This window comes from Magnolia sinica, chromosome 18 (genome assembly GCF_029962835.1).
Source record: "Magnolia sinica isolate HGM2019 chromosome 18, MsV1, whole genome shotgun sequence".
NCBI classification, from domain to species: Eukaryota; Viridiplantae; Streptophyta; class Magnoliopsida; order Magnoliales; family Magnoliaceae; genus Magnolia; species Magnolia sinica.
The window spans coordinates 4,667,230-4,691,493 of NC_080590.1; the positions used below are offsets into that span (position 1 = coordinate 4,667,230).

General features: G+C 42.0%; 1 protein-coding gene across 1 annotated transcript; it reads left to right on the forward strand.

The window, feature by feature from the left end:
• Positions 1–8,987: 8,987 nt before the first annotated feature.
• Positions 8,988–23,840, forward strand: LOC131232258 (ABC transporter B family member 10-like). Its single transcript, XM_058228486.1, has 12 exons — positions 8,988–9,405; positions 9,968–10,022; positions 10,115–10,290; positions 14,606–14,806; positions 15,660–15,919; positions 16,531–17,071; positions 18,462–18,874; positions 20,070–20,476; positions 20,830–21,071; positions 21,647–21,894; positions 22,073–22,485; positions 23,008–23,840. The coding sequence occupies exons 1-12, from the start codon at positions 9,103–9,105 to the stop codon at positions 23,565–23,567; spliced, it is 3,819 nt and encodes a 1,272-aa protein (XP_058084469.1). The 5' UTR covers positions 8,988–9,102; the 3' UTR covers positions 23,568–23,840.
• The last annotated feature ends 424 nt before the right edge of the window (positions 23,841–24,264 follow it).

The following is a 24,264-nucleotide window of genomic DNA, read 5'->3' on the forward strand; positions in this document are numbered from 1 at the left end:
ACCAGAGGTCGTTGCATTACCGAAACCGTACGGGAGTTGTTTACAATTATCCCATCACTGACTTGCGCTAACAAATACCATGTGGGGCGATTAAGCACCAGATCTAACCCGTCCATCAGTTGCGTAACCATATTTTCACTGTAGATCGTCAAATTCGTTTTGATAAAAGACTTGCTTGGACCACACCATGAAAATATGTAAAATCATGCCTAAAACATTTGAATTCACATGGCACAGCCCACAAGATTCTTCGAATGTCCTGATCTTCAGGGAATCCATTCATACTGATATAGCCCATCAGACGACAGAATTAGACAACGTATAATTTGGACGCTTTTAATGGTGGAACTTCTCATTTGAATTATTCCCATGGTGTAGCCCAACTGAATGTTGAATGAGCCTGATTTTTGGCCCACTTGCAAAAACAGTGTGGCTCGCCCAATGGACGGAGTGGATCTCATCCACATGAAGTCATTCCGTCCACGTCAGCAAAAGTGAGGCACCTTATGACTCTCCAGGTCAGGCAAACTAAAAAGTAAAAAACACAAGTAAATAATAAAAAAGACAAAGGAACAACTGACCAGGGAAGACGGCTGGATGGCGGAAAAACGAGCCCTCCCAGCAATAAATGCCTTATCAGGTTCGAACCTCTTTCGCCCTGTCCGCATTCAAATCTCACCGCTAACCTATCACCTACTCTTCTCTCTCTCTCCCTCCCACCCTTTTCATGTCTATCTCTCAACCGTCGGCTCTCCCCCAAATCAATCTCTTTTAAGTCCTTTTCTCTCTCTCTCTCTCTCCCTATAGGCCATATCTCCGCTTTTTCGGTATCGTACACGAAAATCTCAAATATCGGGCATAAAGCTTCCCGACTTTTTCAAAATGCGAGGGTGTCAGTGTCAGTTAGACCGAGCAATCTGATATTTACACCCTTTTCTTTTATTTACAGGGTCCCTTATTTCTACTTTTGGTGTCAGCTTAGCATTCTCAGATGGGGGGGTATTTAGATACTCTGGCAGAGCATGGCGCTTGATACGACTTGCAATTAGAAATTGTGCACTTGCCATACATTTATTTCAAACAAGATCGTGTAAATTGTGGTGGACACTTGTTTCTTGAGATGGGACCATTGATTTTTTATTTTATTTATGTAACCGTCCAATAAATGTCCACCAATCCTCATCAGATTGGCTGTTTTGGTTCAAGATGTATCTACCGCCGAGTTGGGGGCCATACTTTATTCGTTTTTGATTTGATTGTAGTTGCATGCTACAGTTGCAATTTATAACTGCCTGCGTATCATCATCCCACTCCGCCGGAGTATCAAAGTTTTCCTCTTGCGAAACAGCACGTGGTAAAACCAGAGGCAGGGTAACAGTTGGTGGGTGAGGCCCTGACCGTGGGGCCTACCTCGATTTATTTTCTGTATATCCACACCGTCCATCCATTTTCCAAGCTAATTCTAAGGAATGCTGCCAAAAATGAGGCAGATCCAAATCTAAGGTAGACCTAAACCACATGAAAACAGTGGTGATTGAAATCCCACCATTAAAAACTTCCTGGCCCACTGTAATATTTACTTTTCCATCCAACCCGTTGATAAGGTCACACATACCTAGATGAATGAAAAACACAAATATCAGATTGATACAAGACTTTTGTACCCTAGGAAGTTTTTCACGGTGGGAATTCAATCCCTACTGTGTGGTGCACCTGAGATTTGGATCTGCCTAATTTTTGAGACTATGCTCTAAAATGAGCTTGGAAAAACGGATGGACAGCGTGGATTTACAATTCATACATCTAGGTTTGCCCCAGTGTCAGGGCCTCACCCACTACAAGCCATTGTCCCTGCCTCACCTAAACCCGCGTCCAGGGTCAGGCATGGTAGATATACACCACCATGTCATTGCCACATGTGTGACATGCATGGATGAAATCATAACCGTTCATTCAGTGGGATAAATAATGAACGAGTGATAGATCAAAAATTACACTTTTTTGGATAATCCTAACCCTCTAATCGGTGGCGTACAATTGGACCCTTAAAAATAGGCAACGGCTCATTTTCAGTAAAGGAAAAAGTTCAAGTTATTAGATGGTTGTTATTCCCATCAAAGAAGGTTTTTTAGTGGCCAATCAATGGCGTAACCCGTGTGATCATTACACACATGAGCCACATGCAAGGTACGTGATATGGACGCACAGGATTTCTTTGGTCAGGAGGTATTTGATCTCTTCCTATTTCCCATGTGGGCCCACCAATACAGAGTTAACGTAAGGACGAGATCCATCAATTCAATGCATACAGATCTACCGTAGCGTGTCTAAAGGAAATTACTAAAATGAAAATATTACCAATGACATGTATAGCATATCTTGTGGATTTCATTTTGAACGTGCATGTGAGAAATTGCTTTTACTTCATGTGGACATGACATCCGAGCCATCCATGTGGCCCAATAAAGTTTAATGATAAAACGATTCTAACCCTTCCATTGGATGATGTTCTAGAAAAATATATTACTAATAATAGATGGATGGTCAAAGGAACACTAGTCTTTTTTCTTGCATTAGTTTTCGCTCCTCAAGGGCCCTCCAAATTTACGGTGAGGATTGTCTGATCGGTGGGATTTTTGATCTATGGGTTTGGGTATCAGAGGATCGGGTCTGGACTCAAGATATCGGACCTGGGTTGGGTGATGGCATTCCTCTGGTGATCCGTAAGGGCCCGTTTGGATACCAAAGTTAATTTTTCTACTTGGTATCGATTCCCTCGTGGAGGTAGCTAACAGTGAAGTGCGATCTGACATTGGGGTGCGTACTAACAAGCTAACAGAAGAAGAAGAAAAAAGAAAAAGTTAATTTTTCTACTTATAGCAGCGACTTATATCTGATAAGTTAGTTTGGTTCATGATTAGTTATAAGTAACTTTTTTACTTAACAATGATTGATCACTTTAATTAATTCTTTTAGATTTTGTACTTTTTATAAGTCACTGAAAAAAGGCATCAAGAGAGACGAAAAAGAAGAGAAGCTAAAATATACTTATTTGCTTAATAAATAGAAACTAAAATAAGTTACTTAGGACATAAATAATTTATCTTAAATAACTAAAAGATCCAAATGCCCCATGATGATTGATGGGTGGCTCTAATTTGGCATGTGTTGTGAAACTTACCTCCATTCATAGGGACTTAATGCATGGCTCGAGTAAGTGCACCGTGTGTATTCCCCCACGTGTGTTTGGGCGGGTGTCATGTGTAAAATTAATAATAATAATAATATCCATCAAATGAAGAAATAACCTAGAAATAGCATGCCCTTGAATGGCCCAATAAAAGTTATTGCGTGGCTTAAGAGGTTGTATGTTAGCTTTCACCTCATTAATTTCTTTCCCAACAGCATGTGATTGAACATCTGATCTCACCAACTTTCATTTTAATCTACTAATTAAATATTAATCCTAGAGGTGGTTCATTCTTGATTACTGCACACAAGGAGGGGGTTCATTCTTGATTATTGCACACAAGGACATGCCTCAAGGCCAAACAAGGCTTGTTTTATTATATAAGCAATTCACTACCAGCGTATCAACAATCTCTTATATGAGAAGAGATGGAGCAAATTATACTTTAAAGATAGCGTATTTAATGCATGCTTCAACTTGATTCTTTTTTATTTTTTGGTATCTAGATTCTTTATTTTGAAATTTTATTCAATATAACTAACTCAAACAAATATTTTGAGAGATAATCATACTCATAATACAGTAATATATATATATATATATATATAGATATATATATATATATATATATATATATATATGTATAAGATTTAATAAAATTAAAAAAGTGTTGAACTAAAATGAAACTTTGACTCTAAAAATAACTTTTGCATTTTTGGAAAATGCATTAAAGCTCAATCGGCACCAATTTTACTGATTAGCAAATTGTAAGCTTTGCCAATAACTTTCTAACAATATATCATATGTGTGAATTCCATTATCATTAATAACCAATCACAAAATAATAGCCATTAAAAGCTGAGTCTCTGTCATTCCATTTTTGCCTTATTCCTTTAATCTAACTTCTTGTCAACAACACTTCCTTGAATTTGTCCACAATTGGCGCCACATTAGTTATTTATAATTTCCTACCATGATCGGTGCTACATTAATTATATGTAATTTCATGATGCATGGATGAACGTGATGAGGTTGATCACCATATTTCTCAAGAATAACTACTCTGAATTTACATGACTTTTTTAGACTCCTCATAGAGATTTCTTGAATTCATGAAGAAAAGAAATAGAAATAATTTTAAGATATATGAAAGAAACTTCTTAAATAATTAATAATTGAAATAAATGAGTCTACAACCCTTTAAATAGGGATACCAAAATAAGGAAGAAGTTTAAGAATTAATTAAACTATAATTAAAACTAACTAAAATCCATGACTTACTATAAATAGTATTTTTTATATTTATAGTAAGTGTCCCATGTAGCTTAACTACGTTATTATCTTAATTTTTCTAAACACTATTCATGTTGGGCGCAACTCCTAAAGTTCAACTAAAACTTAATATTTATAGTAAAAACGTAATTAAACATGGAATTTAGCTGTCGATATGACGAAATCTTGTAAATTTAGCTTGGGCAACCTAGTATAGCCAGGTTGGTTGGCTAAAGTAGCTTGTCCTATACCAAAATTATATACAGTACGTCGAGTAACTCATTTCGATTTGTGAAATATGTTTGTTTTAAGAATTTGATGGTCTTAATGACTTCTGTCTTTGATTGGGCCTTCTTTGATCCATCCTGAACATGAAAGTATCCGCGACAACTTGCTCTACATCATTTCATTAATCTCATTTTTCTTAATTCAATAACATCATAATTTTCATTTTTACATATACTTATAGCAACTAACTACTCACTAGATATATGTCAAGTCGAGCCATGAGTTAGGTCTAAGTGGAATCCATTTGAAAATCAAGTCCAAGCAGGTTGAGCCGATTTTGGAAGGCCTCTGTTCTTTTATGCTCAGAGTTAGATCCAACTGTACAAAATTTGGACCTAAACTCGTTTAATCCAATATTGGTTATTTAATATGGTGTTAGATCAACCACATGCGAATCACATACTGAGTAATAGCATAGTAAGTAAGGGTCTGTTTGGGCAGTGGGATTAGAAGGGATTAGGTGGGATGGGAAAACATAATTATTACCCATGTCAGGGATTGTCCCCTATTGCCATGGGATCAAATTAATGTCATGCTTTGTTGACAAGACGATGGTGCATTGAATGGATATACCCACCATCATTTGAAATTACTTAAAATAACATACATGTGTTATATCTAAATCGTTCATTTGTTTTGTTACCTTATTTTATGGCATGAGCCTAAAAATGAGGTAGAACCAAAATTTATGTGGCCCCAAAGAAGTTTTCAACGGTAAATATTCAATTCCCATTGCTTTCTATGGTGGGGTCCACTTGAGCTTTAGATTTACCTGATTTTTTAGCCCATGCTCTAAAATAATCTCGATAAATGGGTGGACGGTGTGGATATAGCCCACACATCATGATGAGACCTACACAACTTCCCAAACATTGAGTGAAATTGGCACGAGACCCAATGCAATTCCAAGGCTTTCCAATCTTCACAAACATGGAGTGGAATTGGCACGGACCAGATGAATCCCATCCCACCTAATCCAATCCCATCCCACCTAATTCCTTCTATTCCCACTATTGCGGTGGGAATAGAAGGGCAAACATAGAGTGGAATTGGCACGGGACCAGATGAATCCCATCCCACCTAATCCCTTCTATTCCCACCTACAACAACTTGCTAACATTGAGTGAAATTGGAATAGAAGGGATTAGGTGGGATGGGATTCATCTGGTCCCGTGCCAATTCCACTCCATGTTTGGGAAGAATGGAAGAGTTTGGATTTACATTAGATAGAATTGCATTGGGTCCCATGCCAATTTCACTCAATGTTAGCAAGTTGTTGTAGGTCCCACCATGATGTGTGGGCTATATCCACACCGTCCACCCATTTATCAAGATTATTTTAGAGCATGGGCCAAAAAATCAGGTAAATCTAATGCTCAAGTGGACCCCACCATAGAAAGCAATAGGGATTGAATACTTACCGTTGAAAACTTCTTTAGGGCCACATAAGTTTTGGATCTACCTCATTTTTAAGCCCATACCATAAAATGAGGTTACAAAACTAATGAATAGTTTAGATATAACACAGGTGTGTTATTCTCAGTAATTTCAAATGATGGTGGGTATATCCATTCAACATACCACCGTATTATCAACAAAGCACGGCATTAATCTTATCCCATGACAATTGGGGACAATCCCTGTCATGGGTAATAATTATATTTTTTGAATCCCATCTCACCTAATCCCATCTAATCTCACCGCCCAAACAGACCCCTCTTAAGCCTATTGTGTTGTATATGTCTTTTCCACAATGCTCGTCCTTTTTATTGCCTTATTTATTGCATTACTATTTGATGTCTTATCCACATCACTTGTACTTTTCTATTGGCTTATTTGAAGGCACGAGACTAAAATTGAAGCACTCGAGTAAGCCACACCACAGGAAATGGTGGGAATAATAACGTCCACCACCATTGAAACCTTCCTAATGCCATGTTGGTTTTATTTATCATGGGATCTGTCATAACGTTACACAGACGTAGATGAAGGGAAAAATAAGATATCTACTTGATTAAAAACTTACGTAGCCCAAGAAGTTTTCAAGAGGCATTCAATTCCAATGTTTCCTATCGTGGACCTTCCCATGTTTCCTATGGCGTGGTCCACTTGAGCTTTGGGTATGCTTTAATTATGAGCTCATGCCCTAAAATAAGCAGGTAAAATGGATGAACAGCTGTGAACAGGACAATACATCCCAATGGGCCCATAGAGTTTACTTATAGCATACTGATTTAGCACGCAATCCACGCCAGGATCAACCCAACCCATTTGCTAGTTTTCGAGTATCAAGTTCAACGAGCTTGCACCATCATACGGCTAGTCTGCTGACGTTGGATATTGTACTTGAGGAGGATTGTGTACATGTGGGGCCCATAGCATGTTCATACACCCTCCAACATCCATGAAGGATCGCCCGGAAGCATTCCTGATCTGACGAAGATGATCTCAACGATAAGTTATAATTCGCTCTTTTCTCCATTGAATTAACGGACGTGGTTGGTTTCTGTATTTTTCCCTTAACCATTAGACTTTGTAAACCGCCTTATTAAAGGTTGAGATCTTCCTATCTGAAAGTTTTCTAGTGCGTTCACTATCAACAGTATAACCCATCAACGGTTTGGATCGCCATTGTGGGCTTCAATGGTGCAGAATCATATGCGATGGAAAACTCAGATGATGGCCCTGAAATTCCATTCTACGCCGTCCGATTGATGGGTCACGTTTTATGTGTTACAGTCTTTTTACCGAAGGATTGTAATCGTCAGATGTGCAACATAGCTCTGTTAACTGTTCAAAAGTTGCCAGCTGGTGGAATGGTAAGTCAAGATATCCTGTGGCAGAGATATTTTAGGTGGTAGGACGTGTGACGTGGCCCATCATTTCAGCGGTATAGATCAATATATATCTGCACCGACAGGAAGTTAGAGATGGTTTGTACGACGAACTATATATCCCGCCGAGGATCATTTATCATTCGGCAATACGGCGGATTGCGTATGCAAATAGCGACATTTTATAAATGGTGGCAAAATCTTCCACTTCAAATGTGGTATATGTTCACGTCAATCAAGACCGCCCAAATGTTTGATCAAGCATGGATGGGTAATGTTCCGGAATCCACTACTATCAAACGATCGTAAGCATCAAACGCGTGCCTTCAAATCAATGGTCAAAACGAAATTAGTCAGTCCTAACTCAGCGGCCATATCTGATGGATTAGTTCGTCCTGACCCTACTATTATGTGATACGGTCCATCCACACGATTTGGACGGTCACGATTGACTTACGTATAACCACGTATGAGGAGCATGCGTCACCACCATATAGAAAAGTGCAAAACTACAAATAGTTGTAGAAATTTGATCTCGCGAGATAACGAGAAATTGCACGAGGAGCGCCTTCTCGTCTCCATGACTCGCTGTTGATATTTCATGCACAAGCCATGATCTTTTAATAAGGAATCGAATGGCGCTCGACCCCCATCCATACACACGTCATATTTGTGTTTGAGATAAAGTTCGTACTCCGGCGGAGTGTGATGGATGATACGCAGGCTCTTAGAAATTACTTAGTCAAATTAAACGGTACAAATTATGATCTTCAATTTAGATGTGTAACATACTAAAAATTACACTTGATTGATTATCTGACTATATTGATTGGTGGACTGTCGTGGGCACTTATTAGACGGTTAAAACGAAATTATTCAATGGTCCAGTTTGATTAAATAAGTGTCAATGACTCATTAGAAACGATTGTACATCCAATCTGATTTTGCGGCTGTAACTTTCCAACGGCGGGTTCCACAGTTTAATTTGTGTTAACATATGCCACGTGTAGGCTTTCAAAGTGCCTGCGTATCAAGTTCCAAGGCTGCCTGAGTAAACATATAACTCCACCTTTGGCTTCCTTTTGTTCAAGTGACGCCATAGTTAATCGATCCAGACCATTAGAAGATCTGTACCCAGCGTCCAACAAGGGTTTTCCTTAACCTCTCAAGATAGAGATACACCAACGGTCCACTTTCAACTGAAAAGAAAGATCACAAAATCAATGGACAGCATCTTTCAAACCTGGACATTTTAAAGCCATCTTCCATCCATTGTCAGACCCAAGAGACCAATGGTCTTGATCACGTACCCATGGCCCCAGAAGCACGAAAGAAGGAAACCCGAGTATCTACTCCAGGGACCGAGGATGGAAAAATCTGTTCATGGCTTAAATAGTCAAATGGGTCGTTCAATCGTAGTTATGATGGCCACCTCGCTGGCAATTACAAGGACTTCCCAAACTCGTATTCCTTTCAAGCAAGCGAGCCTCTGTCACCTATTACTCAGCTCCGGCGAAAATGAACTTTGGAGGAGCTGGTAGTGGCAGTGGTGGTGGTGGAGCTGCATTTCCAGGCAATAATTCCCATGACATGAAGACGAAGATGAAGGAAGGTGAAGAAGATGTCAAGAACAAAGTGTCTTTCTTCAAGCTCTTCGCTTTCGCCGATTTCTACGATTATGTATTGATGACCGTCGGATCGTTGGGGGCTTGTGTCCACGGCGCGTCGGTCCCTGTCTTCTTCATCTTCTTCGGTAAATTGATAAACATCATCGGAATCGCTTATCTGTTCCCGGCTTCCGTGTCCCATAAAGTCGCCAAGGTGATTTAGTTTGTTAGAGGTTTCGATGATTTTGTTGGAAATTCGTGTCCATGGACGCTGTTGGATATTTGAGACTTAGAATCTTGGATTCTGAAGATGGACTCTGTTTGAAGTTCCAGATTCTGACTCAAGAGTTTCAAAATGGATTCTGTTGGAAATTCGAGACTCTGGAAAAGGATTCCATAGAAATTTTATACTTCTAACCAAGGAGTCTAAAAATGGACTCTTCTTTCAGAACTACAGAGACTCAGAGTCTCAAAATGGAGTCCGTTGGAAATTCGAGATCCAACTAAGGCTGGGGTCTAATGATAGATCCCATCGGAGATTTGAGTCCCTCACTAATACTGTGGACCCCACATTGTGGATTATGCTGATGTACTCATCAATGCATACCGTGGCCCACCTAATGAGTGATTTGGTCTAAATTCTTGATCAGGGCACCCGCGTGGTGGGGCACACCTGATGAACGGCTCTGATGATCCATATCTGCTGTCTGTCCGTTGAAGAACATCATCATTATTATTTTTAATCTAATTTTTAATCCTTTTTTCTTAATTTGCAGTACGCTTTGGATTTTGTTTATCTGGGTATTGCTATGTTGTTTTCATCATGGACAGGTATGTGGTCTGATGGTTATCTAATCTGATTAGTATCATTGCATGATATGGGTACTTACCGGTGATGGTACCCACCTTTTGAAATGGGACAGAGGTTGCATGCTGGATGCATACGGGGGAGAGGCAAGCAGCCAAGATGAGATTAGCATATCTGAAATCGATGTTGAATCAGGACATCTCGCACTTCGACACGGAAGCTTCCACAGGCGAAGTGATTGCAGCTATTACAAGTGATATCCTCGTTGTTCAGGATGCAATCTCTGAAAAGGTATTCTCTCTTTCTCTGCACGGCCACTGCGCACGGGGACTTTGAACGCCCTATAAATTTATTTATTTTTTCCCGTATTTGACCACACGGGTGAAGGTGCCATACATCCAGGCCGTCCATTGCAATGGCCGAGAGCTAAAATGGTTTTCAAAGAACTGTAGTAAGAAAAAGTTGCCTAAAACATTTCTTTAATTGTTACTGAAATTGTATCGACCGTCCAATTAAAGAATGAAGGTTACAGGCAAAATTTTCTTAGTTCTGATCATCTAATCATTCCCAATTATGGGCATTCGTCTATCCAAGAGGTGCTTGTTTTAATGGACGGTATGGATCCATCATCGCTTTTACCGATAGGCAACGAGAGTTGGTGAAATTTACTCACTTCTAACTATTTTTAACGTTTTCGTTTTCTTTGGAACACTTGCAATCGTAATAATACAAGATTGTCCTGTTGCAGCGCCAGCAGAGGACGGTGCCCTGTTAAAAGTCTCTACGTAACTTGGGGTCCATCGTCCTGTTTTCATTACATTCGGTCCGTCCATCATCTGAGCCCTTTTTGCCCTTTCAGCGCCATTAATTAGGTCGATCGTAAGCTCATGCGGTCCACACAAAAGAAATAAGTTGGTGTGGGAACGCCGCTATTAAAAAACCTTTCGAATACACGTGGAGCCCACTGCGTTCCGAGGAGGATGAAATAATCAGTACATTCCAAAATTCAATCAGCACAAAACACCGGATTTTAGAGGTTTTAGGCACTATTTTATATTGATCCAAAACTTCCGTGACCCTTAAAAGGGTTTCAATGGTAGGCGTTCAATCTCTCACTGGTTTTTTCAGTGTGGTCCACTTGATAGTTAGATCTGTCTTATTTTCCGTCTCAATCCTTAATACGAGCTCGCCAAATAGATGGACGGTTAACACATACCTCATGATAAGACCCACAGAATTTGCTGACGTCAATACAGCAGCTATATAGCCGGTGAGCTGTAAGGTACACTAGCCAATCCGCTTCCGTGCGGTGAGGGTGCACCGTATCCTTTCAAAACCCCTTTGTGATGGACGCAGATTGCATACTGACTAGGCTACAGTTTACTGAGTAAACTCTGCGGGGCGCACCATGGTGTATGTATCTTCTCGACGCTGTCCATCCTTCCAGCACATGAAACCAGAATTGAAGTATGTCCAGAGCTCAAGTGGACCACACAACAGGAAACTATTGGACTTGAACGCCTACCGGCACGAGAAGTTTTGGATCAATCTGATAAGTTCACTTCAGCTTTGGATATAGTTCAATTTTGAGCTCACGCCCTGAAATGAGCTGGTGAAAGGTATGGACGGCGTGGATATGCTCCATATATCACGATGAGCCCCAAAGAGTGTACTCAGTAAGCTACAGTGTACTGAGTTAATCAGTACAATATCCGTGTCCGGCTGTCATTGTTTTGATTTTCGAGCATTAAATCGTTATTATTTTTGAGCTGTAAAACTTCTGGGACCACGTACAGACTCATAACTGGTCATAAGTTCCGTGTCCTTGAAAACAGTACACCTGTAACTCCCTCTTGGACGAGATCTCGACCGTCCATCAGATTGGTCCTCCCACGGAGGCTCCATAGTATGGAAACAATACTGATCACACCCTCCTGACTTTCTCAACAGATGTCTTTTCCCTATTGAATATGTCGGTTAGCTCCATAACTTTCATTTCTACCCGATCGCATGGTTAGGACTTGGGAGAATCCGATTGAAACTTCACGGCAGGTCCCGCCTGATGAACGGTCCAGTATCTCGTCCATGTGTGCAGCTTTAGATCAAGGAGAGTTCCATGTGGGTCATGGATACAGAAAGCTTGCTTGCCCCTTCCTTTCCCACCTATTTTTAGTGTAGGCTAGCTTTCAATGTGGCCAGTGCCTCAACGTTTGTAGAATGAGCTTTTTTAAACTACGCGTGTGGACTCACCGTGATCTGTACATGACATCCGCTCCGTCCATCATGTGCATCCCATCATATTCTTTTTGGATGCCAAAAAACAAGGAGGATCCGACTCTTGGTTAGCCACACGATGTCAAATCATGCCTAAAACCATGAAATCACGTTTTGTGGCCCACATTTATTTTGCAATGTCATGAAGTTTTTGGATGTCCATTCAAGTTAGTGGGCAACATCTTATGAATGGATCGGATGGCATATATAAACCCTGTGGGTCCCAAACATAATCCAGAAGATTTTGATGGTGGACATCCCCATCCGAATGGGAGTGGATTAGGCGAGACCCCGGATCCACCGAGGTGGGAGGGACCCCTGACTGCCGGGCCCACTGTGTATGTAGGTGACTACATCCACACAGTCCATCCGTATGGAAAGCTCGTTTTAGGGGATAATAAATTTTTTTTTTTTTTTTTTTAAAGTAGATCCAAAAAAGTGGATCATAATACAATCGACCATTAAATACTTCTCATGGGCCTCCATGAAGTTTTTAATGGTGGAGATTCAATTACTACTGTTTCGTGTGGTATGGTCCACATAAGATTTGGATCTGCTTCATATTTTGGTATCATACCCTAAAATGAGCTTTCAAAACGGGTGGACGGTGTGGATGTAGTCACTGTGAGCCCCATAGTAGGGGGTCCCACCTACCTCAGTGGATCCGGGGTCTCGCCTACTGTTTGCTGTAGTGAGTAGTGCGGGCCACACCTGATGGCCGGAGTGTCATATACGTAGTGGTAGAAAGAATAAGCTATTCTTCTACAATCGATGTAGAGTAACCGACCTCGCTTTTAAGCTTTCACGAGATATCGACGATACGGTAGCCTGACGAAAATGATGCCCACCTAATTCACATTGATGGAATATGCATGATATCGATGGTCCCCACCAATAGATGATATGGAATATGGTGACGGGAAGCGGTGTTGGATAAATGGCTCAACTACTAAGATGAGGCTTGGGGAGATGATAGTATAGAACTGGAATTCGGAAGAACAGAAGTATGTTAGGGCTATCTACCTATAGAATTCGTGGAAGGTTGACAAATCAATCAGGACCTTCCATCTAGTGGGCACTTCGATGGATGGGATTAGTCTAAGATACGTATAGACTGGATGATCCGACCTATCTGATCAGTGGTCATCAAAACAATGGTCGAAGATGAAAAATAGGCAAGTGATGAAAAGTAAGGGCTAGGATTGTCTGATTGCTATTATTTTCAAAATAGTGGGCCAATGTGATTGTGCCCATTAGCTGGACCGTCCTGATGTATAGATCATCACCTTTCCAGGTGTAGTGTATGGTGTCATTTTGGTAATTTGCTAGACAAATCCTCGAATTTTTCACTGTTTAAAATCTGGTGGGCACTAGCGTGGATAAAACAATACAAAACGGTACGGCCCACAGCCTGGGCCCACTGCAAGTGGCGGGTGCTGCATGGAATCCACTTTTGTTGTGAATTAATGGTGCAAACATATAGGATGGTGAGACATAAATGGTTCACCACACTTCGCATGGATCTACTGTGGGTGAATCCAGATCATCCATCTGGTGGGCCCCAGCTTTGATTGCGGACGATGGACTAGTTTCACCAATGGAGCAACCGTAACTAATCCTTCCCAGGTTTTGGAGGAAGCCGGTATTTATGCTTTCCCTTCAGGTCTATGGTTCTACTGTCCGCGTCCGGTGAATACTGTCGCAAAACCCTGTGCTTCGACGCTATTGGGGTCTGTGGGGAGGTGATCCAGACCATTGATATGTCCAGCATCTGGGGATGCCACAAAATTTTATCAGATAGGAAGATCCTAACCTTTCAACAAGCGATCTACAAAAAAAGGCCACAGATCATATGGCCAGGATGGTCCAATCTGGGATATTTTTATGGCATACCTTTTCAACAATGGAGCCCATCTGATCAGCGGTCTAGATCATCGAACAATGGCCTCAGTTTTTAACCCAATAACTTCTCTGCCAGCAAAATGCATTCTAACGTCCGCACAGTTAACTTACTATGTCACTGCCGCGCTTGGATAGTAAGTTACTTAAAATAAGCTACTTATGCCTCCATTAATTTATCTTGATTTGTAGTTATTAAGCTAAAATAATTAATTTACTTTTAGTTATAATTAATTTTAAAACAGACTTACTTATCTCAAATAAAGTACTTATCTACTGCTATTAGTAGAAAACGTAACTTATTTGGTGGTATTCAAACGGACCCTAAACTAAACTAAAATAAAACAAAACAAAACAAAAGAAAACAATGTAGTTTTTCTGCCAAACACCATACTTGAAAGGATATCTGAAATTCAGTTTTTTAAATTTGCAGGTTGGGAACTTCATGCACTATATAAGCCGATTTCTGGCGGGCTTTACAATCGGATTCATTCGCGTTTGGCAAATTAGCTTGGTGACATTATCGATAGTCCCCTTGATTGCGATTGCAGGTGGAATATATGCATACATTGCCACTGGCCTGATTGCAAGAGTACGGAAATCCTACGTGAAGGCGGGAGAAATCGCAGAAGAGGTCCATTCCCACATTCCCTTTTACATTTCCTTCCACTGCATGAGCTATGTTTGGTTCGGATATTTCAGTGCTTGGAACCTTGTATCCAAACTGCCAACTTCCTAGTGGTATCCTACAAATTGAGTTCATAAACACATGAGTTATGACTAACATAAATAAGAGTAATGTATCATAATCTATATGGAAAAATGGGGTTCATAATGGCACATCCATGATCACGATGGATGTTGGTTAGGATTTTGGGAATCTTGCTGATTGTACATGGTACAATCAGCAAGATTCCTACGTACAATCAGCAAGATTCCCAAAATCCTAACCAACATCCATCGTGATCGTGGATGTGCCATTAGTTCATGATTCAAAATTGCCCATGCCATGGACACTATGCCACACAGGGTTCATGATCAAAACTCACCTGGGTCCACATGTTTACTACTGGTCCAATTGAATGGTGATTTCATCAGTCATGAATGGTGATCTTGTAGATTTTATTTTGTTGATGTTATTTTGATAGTTAAAAGGTGTTATTTTAATAAATGTTAAATGTTATTTGATTGTTGAATATTTGAATTTATATATTAATTTACTAATTGTTAGTGCTAACCTGATCAAGCAACTTGAATTGTGTTAGGCTTGAGTTGGTTTGGGAGTGGGCAAACTCATCTTGAGGTTGGGTTGGGTTTGAGTAGACCCTCGACAAAAACTAACCCGACCGAGTTGAACCCCCACTCTACTCAATTCACCATGTGCACATGGTTATGTCTATCTAGATTGGTTAATGGGTCGCAATACCCAAGAATGGTCCGGGTAGAAGGATTTCAGCTTTCTTTTAATTCAAGTGCTGGTTTCACAGGCTATCGCGAATGTCCGAACTGTCCAGGCGTTTGCTGGGGAAGAGAAAGCTGTAAAATCCTATAGGGATGCTCTTCAAAAGACATACACTTATGGGAAGAAAGGAGGATTGGCAAAGGGTCTGGGGCTTGGATCCATGCATTGTGTCCTCTTTTGTTCATGGGCATTGCTTGTCTGGTTCACCAGCATCATTGTCCATAAGGGCATTTCGAATGGCGGCGAATCATTCACCACCATGCTCAATGTCGTCATTGCCGGCCTGTGAGTCTCATCCATTCGCTTCCAATTATGTAGTTTTAAAATCTTTGAAATTGAAATTAGGATGAACAGTGTTTGACCCTCATGCCAATTACCAATATATTATAATTATAAAACCCAAGAAAAAAAAGTAGGGTAAACGTTGGGGTTGTTTGGATATATAGTAGGAATCAGATATGAAGACATGGAAAAATATAATCACGATTTTCAATGTTTGGTTTCTTACCATCCAAACAGTGCAAATTGTGGTCTTCTTTGTGAAGAGAAATCCTCAACGGACAAATATTGATAGAGATGACTCAGCATTTATTGAAAATAATAATTTTGTTAAAAATATGTAATCATGATTTTCAAATCACAATAAATTCTTTGAAAATGAAAAAAGAAAAGAAAAGAAAAGACCCATCAGTGGTACAAAACTACAAATGTGGTGGAACTTTCAGAAATATAAACCATTGATTTAGTGGACCATCATGGTTTGGGCCATAATCAGAATCTCCCCTTCAAATGATCCTACACATCCATGAAAAAGGATTATTACCACCAGTGGTCCACATGTAATGAGGGCCTAGTCGAAGTGTTTGGATCATCTGATGAGGGTGTTTGATTTTCAGGTCACTTGGATTGGCAGCACCAAATATCTCAACGTTCATCAGGGCCAGAGCAGCAGCATACCCCATCTTTCAGATGATCGAAAGGAACACAATGAGCAAAGCAAGTTCTCGGATGGGCAAGACGCTGGGCAAGGTAGATGGGAACATCCACTTCAAGGATGTGTGCTTCAGCTACCCGTCTCGTCCTGATGTGGTCATCTTCGATGGGCTCAACCTGGACATACCATCTGGCAAGATCGTGGCCCTCGTTGGGGGAAGTGGGTCTGGCAAGAGCACCGTGATCTCGCTGATCGAACGGTTCTACGAGCCAAGCTCTGGAGAGGTCTTGTTGGATGGGCATGACATTAAGGACCTTGAGCTCCAGTGGCTAAGACAACAGATCGGATTGGTCAATCAAGAGCCAGCACTTTTCGCGACAACCATCCGTGAGAACATTCTCTATGGTAAGGATGACGCCACGCTTGATGAAATCACACGTGCAGCGAAGCTCTCTGAGGCCATATCTTTCATCAACAATCTTCCTGATAGATACGAGACCCAGGTGAGGCTTTGTTTTTCTATTCTGTGGTTAAAATTTGAAAATCCTTGGTGGGCTACAGTTTTAAAATATCAGTAGCAGTGTCAATGGGCCAGGTGGGCCACCTGACTGGCTTCGGACCAAGGAAACATTGAACTCTTTAGCTTGGAAACGAGAAACCGCATGCATGGCCCAATCAGTTTTGGGCAGGGCGTGGTCTCAAGTCATTTTAGCCTGACCTGGCCCACCTGGCTTCATATAATATGAGGTTCCAACCCTTCAACTAGAACGTTGCTTTCATATTTCAAAATGTCCTTTCTTAGTACATGTGTGGCCCACTCAACCAATGAATGGGTTGGGAACATTCAAACGGGAAATGGTTTGTATCTGATCATATTTCAGGCCAGACTGGGCCGAGCTGGGGTTGGGCCTGCTTAAGCTGATGAGCTCTGGACTGAACTTGTCCCTACCTTATAGCGATGGGCCTAACGGGCCGAAAATGGCCCATTAACCCTTTGTATTAGGAGTCCGAAGTATGGGCGTCTGATGTGGGCTGAAATGAAAAAGTTAGTGGCAATCGCCCACAGACAAGTCCAATGATCAGATGTAATCTGACAGTTAATGCATTCGTTTCCTAGCCGTCTATTGCTTCTGCATATGTGGCCCACTTGAGGTGTAAAATAGCTTGATTTTTATGTCCGGAGAGCAAAACAGTGTAGCCCACCTGATAAAAAGCTCGGGTATACTCACATGCGTTACAAATGGGCATGTGTGGCTGCGTGGGATGAGCAGAAGGCATTTTTATTTTATTTTTTTAAAGAAAAACGTGGATACTCTGGCAGAGTGTGATAGATGATACGCAGGCACTTAGAAATTGCATCCGGGGTATGCAATTAAGTCAATTTAAACTATCCAAATTGCCCTTATTTGTTTATCTATCCATTGCATTGGGGGACATTTATTCATCATCATAATTTTTTGATTATTATCCCAATTAATTGGTCAGCATTTATTGGCTTGTAAGAAATGAAAAAAATATATATCCAAATTACCCTTATTTGTGCCACGTGTTCAATTCATGAGCGCCTGTTTATCAAGCGAGATACGCTGCCGGAGTATCGCATAAATCCCCTCTAGCAAGCAGGGCTCGGCGACGCTATGCGAGAGGGTCCACTTTTTGTTACCTAAGCGGACTCATCTTGCTAGCCTCATCACGTGATGGGTCACGCCATCATACCCTCCACTATCAGATGATCCTATTCCTCCGACGTAAACGGAAGGTTACAACCAATGGTCCAGATTAGAGTCATCTGATCAGGGAGATTTTTGGAGTGTCTACCTTCCACGATGTGGTCCACAATATGAACGGTTGTGGATGAGGGAAATATGAGACCCATATGTCAAAAAAATGCAGGTCGGAGAGAGAGGGATCCAGTTATCGGGCGGGCAGAAGCAGCGAATTGCGATATCTCGAGCGATCCTGAAGAATCCATCCATCCTATTGCTGGACGAGGCGACATCCGCACTCGATGCCGAGTCGGAGAAGAGCGTGCAGCAGGCGCTCGACCGTGTGATGGTCGGGCGGACCACCGTCATCGTGGCCCACCGACTCTCCACAATCAGGAACGCTGATATCATCGCGGTCGTCCATGCCGGGAAGATCGTCGAGACAGGCAACCACGATCTGCTTATGTCAGACCCTCACAGCGCTTACGCTTCGCTCGTCCACCTACAAGAGGCTGCTTCCTCTTCTCCTTCTGCATCCATCGCTTCTTCTTCCAACCGTCAGCAGCCCTCCGAGGGCCCCACCATGGGTCGGCCCCTCAGGTATCATCCCATCCCTGCCGTTCATTGCCAAAACGAGGCCCACCCCTTTATAATCGCCGTTTCGTTTACATCGGCTGTCCAGAGCTTGATTATTTGATTATCCACGCTCGGATTGGTGGACATTTATTGGACGGTCAAGATTTAAAATGAAAAAAAAGAAAAAGAAAAAGTCCAATGGTCTTATTTCAACAAACAAGTGTCCAAGAATCAGAGGTCAAGATTGTTCAACCAATCTGATTTTCTGATTCTAAATCCAAGACAGTAGGTTACGCAATTTGATCAGTTAAATTTGAGTAGTACATGCCACGTGTGCCATTTCTAGGTGCAGGCATATCAAGCGTCACGTACAGCCAGAGTATCAAAATAACTCCCCCTTCCGGCCGTCATGACTCATGTGTCGCCCCATAGGGCCTGCAGAGATAATCCGATGATCGTAACCGTTCATCTTCTTGATGCGACCATAAATGAGCTATGACCCAGTAACTACGCTTCAAGGATGATCAAGGCCTTCGATTTTTATTTATTTATTTATTTATTCTTAGAATCATCCGTTCAGTTGATGTTCCTTACGGTGGCCCATAAATAGTTTCATCCAGAACATGTACGGATCATCATACCATCTTAGCACGTGGACCCACCATCAAGTCAGACGGTAGTGATGAGTGGGAGCCACCACCTGCTAGGCGTGCTTAATTTTCTACTTGGGGCCCACAGGTGGTGTGCGCCCATCAAAACCTATGGTTGGTGGTGATCACAACGTTGGAGATTAGACAGTTGTTAATTTGCAAAAATATCGTCCTAAAGCTCGCCTTGGAACCTCTTGATCCATGTCCATTTGTAATTCAGATTCCAGATTAGATCCAAACCGTTCATCAAGTGGTCCACATCTAATAGATCACACTATTCAGACGATCCTATTCCTAAATGTCCCCTTGTTGGCATTGTATAAATTAGGAACTATAAGATCCTGATCCCCAGAAAATGTACGGTTTGCTTGGTGGGTACGAAAAATCTCCCAGTCTATCAACTCTCAATTTATAGGCCATTGTTCGTTCCAACTGTAAGTTTTTCCTGTCTGTGATGCTTTAGTGACATTTATGGCGTGGCCCAACGTTGATCAACGGTCTGGATCAGCAAATCATGCAGTATGTATTTCCGAACATTCTCTCACCCTGTAATGTTTCTCTCTAAGCAGCATGAAGTATTCAGGAGAACTCTCTCGCACGACTACAAGCTTCGGTGCCAGCTTCCGCTCCGACAAGGACTCTTACGCTACCCAAGGAGATGAAGCTACGAAGCCGAAGCGGGTCTCGATGAGAAGATTGTACTCAATGGCAGCTCCAGATTGGGTGTTGGGCGTGTTCGGCACCATCGGTGCAGCTGTTTCGGGGGCCCAAATGCCACTATTCGCCCTCGGCGTCAGCCAGGCTCTTGTCTCATATTACATGGATTGGGACACTACGCGCCATGAAATCAAGAAGATCGCGCTCCTCTTCTGTGGCGGTGCTGTTCTTACCGTCATCTTCCACACCATTGAGCATTTCAGCTTCGGAATCATGGGTGAACGTCTCACTCTCCGTGTGAGAGAGATGATGTTCGCAGGTAAAACACCTTATTCTCATTCTCAAGCATACATTTTAGGATTGCTGATTTCAGAATGTCCATACTTTGATCAAATGATCTGGGCCATCCATTAAGCTCAACCAGCTTTTCATAGCCAGACATGTAAAAACCGTACTAACCAGACGGTCCTTTCCTTACTGTAGAGCTGGCGATCATATGGTCTCCTCCCAGATTGTTGTTTGCTCTGTATGGGCCCAGCAATCGTCAATCCTATTCATTCAATCAGTGTCATGAACTATTTCAGGGATTTTAATCTTGGTCTGGCACTGTCATGAGGTGTTTGTATCTCTACATGCACATTCTCACAGTAATTTGTGAATGTATATTTTCAGCGATTTTGCGGAATGAGATTGGGTTCTTCGACGACATGAGCCACAACAGCTCGATGTTGGCATCACGTCTGGAAGCCGATGCAATGCTTCTGAAGACAATAGTCGTCGATCGCTCAACCATCCTTTTGCAGAACATAGCTCTGGTCATAACTTCATTCATTATTGCCTTCATCTTGAACTGGAGAATCACGCTAGTGGTACTGGCAACATATCCATTGATCGTCAGCGGACATATCAGCGAGGTGCTTTCTTCTTCTCTCCATTTGGATTTAATAATTCCTAGAAAATTTAAGCAGAATTCATCTATGAAAACTGTCCTATCTTGAATCATTGATCGAATGGGTGTGGGTTATCCCTTGTAGGGACCATTAAATCAAATTAGGATGGTTTTTAATAGTTACACTCAATATCTGGCATGGCTGATTACACCGGGTCATTTACCTGATCGTCGGTAGCATTCAATCACATTGTGGGTGTAGAATTCAGTTGCTACTCACCCCATATGTGAAAATATGGCTTGTGCTTGTGAGATCCCACCATTCATCAAGTGGGCCCCACCATTTATGTGCCATGGTCTGAAATTCAGGCCAGTCCTCACCCCTCTACATGGGCATGGACAATTGAAAAGAATTGTTCTGCAGGCCAGATTCAACAAAACCAATGTGGTGGGACTCACCTGATGGATAGCCTGGATCTCATCTCACACATTCATGCCCCAGTGGTGTGTGCCGGATGAGCTACTGAGTAGCCATAACAGGGATCAGACCCCCAACCTCACCCATAAATTGATGCATTTCTTTCCTTACCGCTGTGACAGAAACTCTTCATGCAAGGCTACGGTGGCAACTTGAGCAAGTCTTACCTCAGAGCCAACATGCTTGCTGCCGAGGCTGTCAGCAACATCCGAACCGTTGCTGCCTTCTGCTCCGAACAGAAGGTCATGGACTTGTATAGCCATGAGCTGGAAGAGCCATCCAAGCATTCCTTCCGCCGTGGCCAGATCGCCGGCATCTTCTTTGGCATCTCCCAGTTCTTCATCTTCTCTTCCTATGCTCTGGCCTTATGGTATGTTCTAATTCATTCCATACAAATGTGGCATCTTCATACGTATTACTGTAGGGCTCAATCTCACCATCCGATCAAGATCGTGTGGCAGCGATGATTGTGTGGAGCCCCCTCACTTGCCAAAAGCTCACCACTAACTCTATCAGTCTAATGACCAATTGCATGTGTAAATTCGCAGGTATGGATCCGTGTTGATGGGGAAGGAGCTTGCAAGCTTCAAGTCCATCATGAAATCATTTATGGTCCTGATAGTCACAGCACTAGCAATGGGAGAGACACTGGCATTGGCCCCCGATCTCATCAAGGGGAATCAGATGGCCGCGTCAGTCTTTGAAATGTTGGACAGAAAGACAGAAGTAGCAGGGGACGTCGGTGAGGAGTTAGGGAAGGTCGAAGGTGTGATCGAGATGAGGGGTGTTGATTTCAGCTACCCCTCAAGACCAGATGTTGTGATCTTCAAGGAGTTTGATTTGAAGGTGCGGGCCGGCAGGAGTATGGCGTTGGTGGGGGCAAGTGGGTCTGGCAAGAGCTCGGTGCTCACTCTCATACTGAGATTCTATGATCCAAGAGCCGGGAAGGTAATGATTGATGGTAAGTGTCCTAATCCTGTCTTTGCTAGTCTTCTCATTTTTCAGTTTCATGGCCTGGACTTGGACAGCCAATACAATGTGTTATATTTTCTAGTAACAGAGGCCTCAGCAAGATCCAGGTTGATCATCTGACCCCCAACCTGTATTTATGTGGCCCAGAACTCAGGTCCGTCCATTCACTGGGTGGTCCACACATGTAGTCAAATTTGGACCATTGATCGAATCCTTCTAATCATTCATGGTTCTGTGCACAATATGCCCACCTGATGACTGACTGCCATGATCATAGATACTAATCCATCGTATGTCATTCTGGGAAGTAACATTAGTATTTCATTGCTGCAAATGTGGATTATTGAAACGACTCTGTATGTTATTAGAATATATGTCCCTTAGTAGGGCCCAGCTGATGAATGTCCCAGATGTACATGCGGGATTTTATGGTTTACAAATACTATTTTCACAGGTGGCCATCACATTCCCCACCAGCCTCTCATGTTCTTCATTGCGATGATTTTCGCAGGTAAGGACATCAAGAAGCTGAAGCTCAAATCCCTCAGGAAACACATAGGCCTAGTCCAACAGGAGCCAGCTCTATTTGCAACCACCATCTACGAAAACATCCTCTATGGCAGAGATGGAGCCACTGAAGCTGAGGTGGTCGAGGCTGCCAGGCTCGCCAATGCACATACCTTCATCAGTGGCCTCCCAGATGGCTACTCAACCAAGGTCGGGGAGCGTGGGGTCCAGCTATCTGGGGGCCAAAAGCAACGCATTGCCATTGCCAGGGCCGTCCTCAAGAACCCTGCGATCCTGCTTCTCGACGAGGCCACCAGTGCTCTCGACGTGGAATCTGAACGAATTGTGCAGCAAGCACTTGATAGGCTCATGAAGAACCGGACTACAGTCATGGTGGCCCACCGGCTGTCGACAATCCAGAACGCTGATATCATTTCGGTTTTGCAGGATGGGAAGATCATAGAGCAGGGGAATCACTCTACTCTTGTGGAGAACAAGAACGGTCCATATTACAAGCTGATTAACTTGCAGCAACAACAAAAACAGAACTCAGATAATAGATGAGGGTTGCTTTGTTTGCATTTTCATTCTCTCTTTTGATTGATGGGGCTGTTAATGATACTGATTGTTTTAAATGGTGAATAATACTCAGCAGCAGCAGCAGCAGCAGAAACAACAACAACAACAGAACTCAGATGATAAACGGGGATTGCTTTGTTTTCATTTTCATTATCTCTTTTTACTGATGAGGCTGTTAACGAAATGGATTGTTTTTAATGGTGAATAATACTTATACATGATATAAATGCTTTTCAACTATAACAGTGATTTGGTCTCTTTGGGTAGTGTTTGGATGTCCACCAAATTAATATTTGTTTGCACTTCTTTCAGTATACTCTATTTGTGCCTTGATTTGCACATATATTGGCTGTGGAAAAAAAAAAAAAAAGTCTGAATCATTTCAAACTTTTCGGTGACCCATTTTCATTTCAATTAGGTTTTGGGTGGAAATGTGGCACTTCTGCAAGCATTTTGGATTGGACACCAAATGTAGCCTTGATGGTGCGTTTGGATGCACTATCGAATTGGATTGAAATCGTTTCTTCTGATAAAATGAAAATAGCCAAACTGTAACTTCTTTCCAAGCATGGATACTGTGGGTTGTCTGGCCTCCAAATCCTACTTTGAAATGCTCGCAATTCATTTGCATCAATCCAAATTTGGAAACTTGTGCTATTGGAACACTTCGTTTGCCCTGGTA

Bases quoted from the DNA above. Each gene is read 5' to 3' on its own strand.
- LOC131232258 (XM_058228486.1), top strand. From the start codon at position 9,103: ATGAACTTTGGAGGAGCTGGTAGTGGCAGTGGTGGTGGTGGAGCTGCA. The intron at 20,477-20,829 runs GTAAAACACCTT...GTATATTTTCAG, and splicing joins GAGAGAGATGATGTTCGCAG to CGATTTTGCGGAATGAGATT. The intron at 21,072-21,646 runs GTGCTTTCTTCT...CCGCTGTGACAG, and splicing joins TCAGCGGACATATCAGCGAG to AAACTCTTCATGCAAGGCTA.